Here is an 8,141-nt window from a genome sequence, read left to right on the forward strand (position 1 = left end):
AATATTTTTGAGTGAAGAAATACTTCACAGTTTCATGGTAAGTGTTTATTTCACACTTTTATCCATACAGGTAGTGCCTCCATACCTTCAGTGCGAATACCACTACTGCCAGTTCCAAGTCATGAGTGGGATACCTATGTTCATACTCCTTCAGCTGTCTAGAAGCATAGGCTATCACCTTTCCAGCTTGCATCAATACACAACCCAAACCCTACCTCGAAGCATCCACTACAAGAATTTTGATTAAATATTACGTTAAGATATATCACATTTTTTAAAGTGTTATTAATGATTTAGCGCCAAGTGAATTAGTAATGGCGCCTTTACTTTTCATTTTTTTTATTATTTTACACAACAATCTCATTCTGAATATGGGTTCTCTCTAAACGCCTAAATCCCTTCATTCTCACCATTCATTTCATCGATTCTCTCTAGCCTCCATGAGAGAGTGCTCAAACCACACGGCGTCGTTCTCCTCCACCAGCAGTTAGATCGGTCTACTCCAACATCACGAAGTCGCTCTCCACCCCATCGGCTCGACTTAGCAAACATCAAAGGTACTCTTTCTTGTCCTGACCTCACTCTGGTAATGGTTCCTACTCTTCAGTAAATGAGAGAGAGCCCTAAGCCGCTTCCCTCTCCTCCTCTCACTCCTATCCATTATTCTTCTTTTTCTTGGAAGAATAGGTGACGACGCCTGGCGGAGGCAGAGGCGAAGGCGAGGTCACGGGTTCGACGATGCGTAGGTCTTCTTCTCCTCAGCACACGATGGAGGCGAGATCTGGTATGTTTCCTCTCGACTTATTTTTGTTGTTGTTGGTTGGTTCATGGTAGTCAAAGCCTTAGAATGGGGTATTTTAATTACTGTGTGTTTAATAATCTTATAGGTTTTCTTCATAGTATATGTTTTGTCTTTCATTTTAGTTATTATATGTGGATTTTTGAATATGAGTATGAGTTTAATGAAGTTTGAATCTGGGTGTTGTTCTTCTTTCCTAGTCACACATTCCATTGTAATCTTTCTGGCCTCCCTCCCCCGTTCCTCAACCTCACCATTCATCTCTCAATATTGCTCCATCAATTTTGATTTCTTCAATTTTTTGTCTCATGTGTATATATAACTATAATATTGTGATTATTTGTGGGAATTTTTGTTTAAATTAGGGATTGAATATACTGTACTATGTTCGAAGCAAGAAAGAAAGTTTGTGAATCATTATTTACAGTTAGCATCATTTTTTTATTGGTTTATTGGAGCATAAAATGAAGGTATGAGTTCTCAAATCGATAGTATATTTTTAAATTTTACATGTACGTTCAGGCTCGCGATGGACTCGTGAGGTTAGCAGAATTCTTGTGATGATTTTTTGTTCTTAATCTGATTCTGGTAATAATTTTTGTTTTCAAGTTCTCTCCGTCTTAATGTAATCTGTCATGATTTTTAGGCTAGTCTATCCGGCCTTGGAAAGTTTCCATTTGTTGTGATGGCAAACAAGGTAGTTATTGATGGTGTAAACAGTCGGGTGGTAACTTATTTTATCCTCTTTGTATTTCTACCAAAAAATTTTGCTGCTATGTTTTGCTTGTTTATAACAAAAAATAATGGTGATTTTTGTTCTTTTAGAGTGTGCCCCTACAGCTGTCTTATAGTGTATCGAATTATTTTTCAACTTCCTCTGCTGGGTATTCTCCTCCAATTCGGTCTATATTATAATATTTATATATATATGTACATATATGTTTACTCTATCTTTATTTGCCAAAAGTGATGCAGTGAGGTTTAAAGTTGTGGTGTTTATTGTAATCATCTTGAAAATTAAATTGGCAGGTAGTTTATTAAGTGTTTGTATCGTTTGTTTCCATTTCATAAGATTCCATCCATAAATGTATATAAGTTATATTTTTGAGTATTGGACAGCCCATAATTTTTTCTATAACTTGCTTTGTTTCTGGGTGTTTCATTCATTTGCCTTGAAACTGTTTTAGTTATTTACTACAAGAAATTTTTTGGGTGATATTTCTACTAAAGACCATAAGAATGCCCAATCGTAGTGTGAACAGAATTGAAATGTCCTTGAAGTAACCATAAGTATTGCATGATTTAGATTTTCAATTCTTTTTATCTTAATAGCTCAACCCTTTTGACACTTGCCTGCCTCCTTTATTGAGCAAATTTTCAATTACTTCAGGTGACTATTATGGTTCTAGACCAAGAACTTGATTTCTCTAATGTGTTTTCTGTTTGAATCTTGTAGTTGACCCCTATGGCTTCAATTTTATAGCCTTGTCTCTTCATTGAAGTTATTTATGTCTTTGCTTACTTTCAAAGAAGTAGAAATAAGACACCAACTGTGCCAGTTTCTTCTTTCCTTTTCTTTCTTTTAATTTATTATTATTATTTTATTTATTAAAATAATTTTTATATGGATTTTCCATTATTTATGTGGATTAATGATATAGTTGGTGACCTCCTTACGTTTTAGCCAACCTGTGAAATCTTGAGTGATACCAAGTAATTAACTGGAATTTGATTGACTCTTGAAGTAATATACGTGAAACCTTGAGTCAACCTGTTCAATGAAACTTACATTGTCAAACAGCATTTGTGATATTGACCCTTCTTTTTAAGACATAAAAATTGATTCTTTCTATTTGTGCAACAAAGTTTTGATGCCTGATTAAAACTTATTGTACTGATCTCTGAAATAAGAACAGTATAAACTCTTTACTGTATTGATCTTTGATTTAGGATTAAAATATTTTTTTTGATTTGATTTCCATCTTTTCTTGATGCTTTTCTGAACATCAAAAGCTTCTTTTAATTTTGGTTTATGGGTGGATTTTTTATTTTTATTTTGTTTTGGTATTCAGAGAGATGAATGTGATCTTCACAAGGTTTGCGAAATTAAAGCCTTGAAGAAGTCAGGGGTGGAAAAAGCTTGGAAGATTCTTGAAAATGTGGCCAAACAGATCCAACCCATTATGTGTAACCACAAATGGCGTGTCAAGCTTCTTTTTGAGGTCTGGTATATTGTTGTCTTTTTCTCTAGTAAGTTTTTTTGGAGCTTATTTTGGTAAAAAGTTGCATTTTTGTTATACCAATTTGCTTTTACTGTGTTTTATATACAAGTATGAACAACAGCCCAAAAAATCTGTCTCTTCTGGGACTGAATGTAGGAGGAGGTCTTCAAGAAAAGATAAGGCTTAGAAGGCCGAATAGTGACTGGGATTTCTTCCCTTTTGATCAAACTCTTGATACCACGTTTCATGAGCTTTGCTACAATGTTCATGGCCCTCATAATGCCAACTTCTACAAGCTTTGGGACGACTTAGAATGGTATATATTTGTATACATGCATATATATATATATAGCTCTCATTATCTTTAGTAATGTTACTGTGATTGTTAAATTTGATCGTTGCATTTGTTACCTTTTCATTTTTTTGGGTGGTGGTTTATTCTTATCCCATGTGCCTTTTCTTTTAATTTTTTTATGGAATATACGTGTACAAGTAATGTTAGCATTTTCTTTTTTTATAAGTTGATGCAATGTCTTGAGATTATTCCTTTTAAGGTTGAAGACTTCAGATGTAGTTGTCTGAGTTATGATTGATGTTTACAATAGTGATTGTATATAATTGCTGCATTGAATTGTTATATTTCTAAATATAACATGTTCAGTTACGTTTTAATTGTAGTCATAAGGTTTCTTGTTCTACTGATTTTCTTTATTGATTAAGATAATATATAATGTATTTTCTTAGTTATGCATATACATGAACTGTTCTAATAGGTGATAATAAATAAAGTAATCTACATTTGTTTTGATGAGTTTTTGCTGCTAAACCATCTAAGGGCTTCTCTTTTCTTCACTCCATCCCACTCTTGTTGAATTTGATTGTTGGCCTGTTTAATCAAAGAGGTGTTCTCTACATTTTCTTTTCTACTTGGCTATTATTAATATTCATTGAAAGGCTTAGATGGGGATAAAATTGGTCTCAAGAGTCAAGACAGTCCATGGTGGTAAAGCAACTGTCCAGACTTATTTTTTTTGTCTCTGTTACAGGTTATTACTCTTGAGGATGTAATAAAGGGAATGAAGGTATACAATTGCTTGAACTCTTATTTATTATGGACACTTTCCTTAACCAAATTGCTATGGTCTATTATTGTTGCAGATCATGAGGGAGACTTTGATATATTTGTCACATCTTGATCACGAGGACACGGAAAAGCTGGTATGGGTTTATGGAAAATAAAGTAGTAAATGTATTGAAATATTTTTCATGTTTTCTATTTGTACCAAAGTTAGTACAAGCTTGTGTTAGCTATAGTTTTTATTTATATTTATGTCTAATAATATTTCTGTTATGATGCGACCTATTTTGAGTGGAAATTTCTTTCAAGTCATGTGGCTGCAGCTTGGGGGCTGCTGATAGTGAATAGTTTGAGGAAAAATATGAGTGGGGAATTTCTTTTATTTGCCATTCCATTGAAATTATTTTCTTCATGTATAAATATAATGGAACACCTTGTTTCTATCTTGTCAGACACTTGCAGAGAAAATGTGTCATTTGATTGTGTTATATATTATTTTCATTATAAATTCTATCGTATGTTGTCTATTCTTCTTGTATGATGCAGATGCTAAAGAAGCTAAGCAAACAATTAAGTGGCGAGGATTGGAATTGGAACAACTTAAACACATTATGTTGGGCAATAGGGTCTATATCTGGTTCGATGATGGAAGAACAGGTACATTTTTAACTTTCCCTATAAATGTTATTTCTACTCATTTTCTATTTGTGATAATAGTTTACTTGGCATTTCTGTTTTGACTACAAAAAAATGTTTATTCTGATCTAAGATAGTCACATGGTCAGTGTAAGCTTGTACTTTATTTCCTTGTAAATTTTATTTACACCACATATCGTTATGAGTTTGTGAGGGAACATGTCCATGCATCTGTCATGTGGTGTTAGGGATCTTGATGTAGAACCCAGAGATCACTTTTACATGCCCTTCTCATTTGGGAAAATATGAGAGTTTATTTATTTATTTATTTAAATGTTATACCTGTTTCTTGATAATGTGTTTGCATCATCAAATGCATAAGAAATATTCATGTTCTGGAGGTCAATGTATGCCCTTCATATTTTTTATGTTGGTTTGCTTTGGCAGGAGAACAGATTTTTGGTTATGGTCATTCGTGACTTGCTGAATTTATGTGAAATCACGAAAGGGAAGGATAACAAAGCTGTCATCGCAAGTAACACAATGTAAGTATTCATGATTGAATGATTGATTATCTATCTTGAGTTAAGGTGGAATGCATATAGATATAGCCTGCCAGGCCATAACACCTCATTCCATCCAGATTCTTTGGTCATTTGTAGAAACCATGAATTTTAGCCACTTGATTTTAATTGAGTAACTTTGAGAACTATGAGAAACTTGGTTGGAGGTATACAACCAGTACTTTTTTGAAATCTTGTACATAATCCTCCTCTCTTTCTGCAGGTATGTTGTTGGACAGTACCCGAGGTTTCTAAGAGCTCACTGGAAGTTCCTAAAAACTGTTGTGAACAAATTGTTTGAGTTCATGCATGAGAAACATCCTGGTGTTCAGGTATTTGTTTTGTTGTGGTTTTCTTGGTTAGGTTTAAGGCTTAAAAGTTACTGAGAAATTTTGTCTTTTAAATTGAATGGTTTGTCTACATAAGTGTTGCTAAAGCTTTGTGTTCATGTGTTTTAGGATATGGCTTGTGACACATTCTTGAAGATTGTTCAGAAGTGCAAACGGAAATTTGTAATTGTTCAGGTAACAATTACTTTGAGAAACTCACATTTTTTATTTGAATTCCGGCTGTTCATAGTTGTCAATATTTTTCTCTGGGTTCAGTTATATTTGCAACTAAGTAAAGGGTGATATTAACTTGCTTTCACAATTAAGGGACACTGGAGTGGATTATTTTGTTAACTCCTATTTATTCAGTACTTTGCTCCTTTTTATTTTGCAGGTTGGAGAAAATGAACCATTTATAAGTGAACTTTTAACAGGCCTTCCAACCACTGTTGCAGATCTTGAGCCTCATCAGATTCATTCATTCTATGAATCGGTAGGACTTTTTAGTTGGACCTATTTACTTTGTTATACATAAAATGGTCATACACATTTAAAACAGGTGGTTTGTTTCAGGTTGGTCATATGATTCATGCAGAATCTGATCCTCAGAAGAGGGATGAGTTTCTACAGAGATTGATGGAGCTGCCTAATCAGGTCATTTAAATTTTATTTACTTCTCTTGGTCATCTCCATTTATGTTTTTGTTAGATACAAAATAGATCACATATGCTATATACTGAATTCCTTGTGCTATTACTTTGTAATGCAGAAATGGGCTGAAATTATAGGACAGGCACGCTTAAGCGTTGATTTCCTGAAGGATCAAGATGTGATAAGGACGGTGTTGAATATTGTGTGTATAGATTCTTGGCTCCTACTTCACTTCTGTGATGTATGTGGAGCATTGGTGTGAGGAGAATTTTAGGAGCCTAACACTGGGCAGCCCAGATTTTTCTGACATTGAAATGGTTAGTCGCTAAAAAAATACTATGTCATATACCTTTTTTTATTGAGTTTCAGATGATCTCCAGAATATATTGTTTACAAATTGGTGTAACATAATTTGTTTTTTTTAAAACAAATCTACCTGTATTATTACTTAAGAAAAATACAAGTAAAGAAGGAAATCTCCATCAAAACAGACCAAAACAGAAATAAAAGACAGGGAATCTGGCTTTTATTTTATGTGTGTATTTTATGTTTGTGTATTTATGTATATATGTTTAACTTTACCTATTCTCTGGTTCGATACCATTTCTCTAATTTGTGTTATTTGGTCTTTTTACTTCAGTTACCTCAACATATTGAGATACAATAATAGGGTACTCTTCCTTGTTGTTACATGTTTCTTAATTACAGTTAGTGAGGAAAACTATTCACATAATATATGATGAGCAGTTGCTTCAACTAAATTGGGGAAGATATTGAACTCCTATGCCATATTGGCCATGAAAATGTAAGGACTGTTAAGAATTAGAATAGCTTCTTAAGCTCTTAGCCATTTGAACTCCTTAAGCGATTTAGCCATTTGAACTCCTTAAGCGATTTTCACCTTCTTTACTAATTTTGACCTCATTACTGACTAGTTCAGAAGACAATTTGGGTTTAGTTTTACACTAATGAACATGACTATTTCATATATGTTTCATATCTTGCAAAGCTGATTTGTTATGGTTTATACTGTACATATTTTTGTTTAATCTAACATTACTTACTTAAGTAGTGTTGGGTTTCATTGCTTTTTGCTTTTCATATATGTTTCATTGCAGAGTTAAATTGTTTGACAATAAGAAGAGATTAACAGTTGTAGGCTTTAAAAAATTTCAGAGCAACATCATGAGGAGGTTTGCCTTGGAAACCTGAGGAGATTTCAATTTAGAGAGCTTCAAATGGAAACAAACAACTTCAGCAGCAAGTACTTGGTTGGATGATGAATTGAAGGATGGAGCAAGTTTCATGCATGATTTACTTTTGTGTATCTTGTAATGTTTCTGTTTTTCATTTTTAAAGTAAAAAATGTTCAAGATTATAAAACTATATTATGTTATGCTTTCAAATTTAAGTTAGAACTAAAATCTCATGAAGTAGACATATTCATGGTTTGAATTAGTTATTGTTTAATGTAATACTTGTGGTTTATCAATCTATTGAGAATTACATTTTATGATTAATTTTAATTTTTTTTTTATCAAAATACAATAATGAAAATCTTTTAATTAAAAAAAACCTTATAAGTATACTTATCAAAATAAAATTTAAAATATATTATCCACACTAAAGTAACAAAATTTTATTACTAGACTTTTAATATGTTATGATTTAGAAATATATTATAAGCATAACAAATTGTTATGATTTATATAATATAACAAACTAAAAATGCTATCAAAATAATCAAATGTAACAGTGGAAAAGTGTTATGCATAAAGTATAAGATTAAACTCCAAATTTATAATCAAATACTCTAACTAAATGTTATTATTTGAATATTATAGCAACTAAAAATGTGTTATT

General features: G+C 32.5%; 1 protein-coding gene and 1 long non-coding RNA gene across 2 annotated transcripts; both read left to right on the forward strand.

Moving 5' to 3' along the window:
- The first annotated feature begins 4,157 nt into the window (after positions 1-4,157).
- On the forward strand, positions 4,158-5,930 carry LOC133779178 (protein EXPORTIN 1A-like). The gene is made up of 6 exons (XM_062219170.1): positions 4,158-4,239; positions 4,646-4,756; positions 5,183-5,280; positions 5,522-5,630; positions 5,757-5,822; positions 5,904-5,930. Exons 1-6 carry the CDS (start codon positions 4,183-4,185, stop codon positions 5,928-5,930), a joined length of 468 nt encoding a protein of 155 aa, XP_062075154.1. The 5' UTR covers positions 4,158-4,182.
- A 77-nt stretch (positions 5,931-6,007) lies between these two features.
- LOC133780432 (uncharacterized) lies at positions 6,008-6,503 on the forward strand. The gene is made up of 3 exons (XR_009869310.1): positions 6,008-6,120; positions 6,201-6,281; positions 6,397-6,503. It is a non-coding gene; the product is annotated as an uncharacterized LOC133780432 (long non-coding RNA).
- Positions 6,504-8,141: the final 1,638 nt, after the last annotated feature.

Source organism: Humulus lupulus, chromosome 5 (genome assembly GCF_963169125.1).
Source record: "Humulus lupulus chromosome 5, drHumLupu1.1, whole genome shotgun sequence".
Classification (NCBI taxonomy): Eukaryota; Viridiplantae; Streptophyta; class Magnoliopsida; order Rosales; family Cannabaceae; genus Humulus; species Humulus lupulus.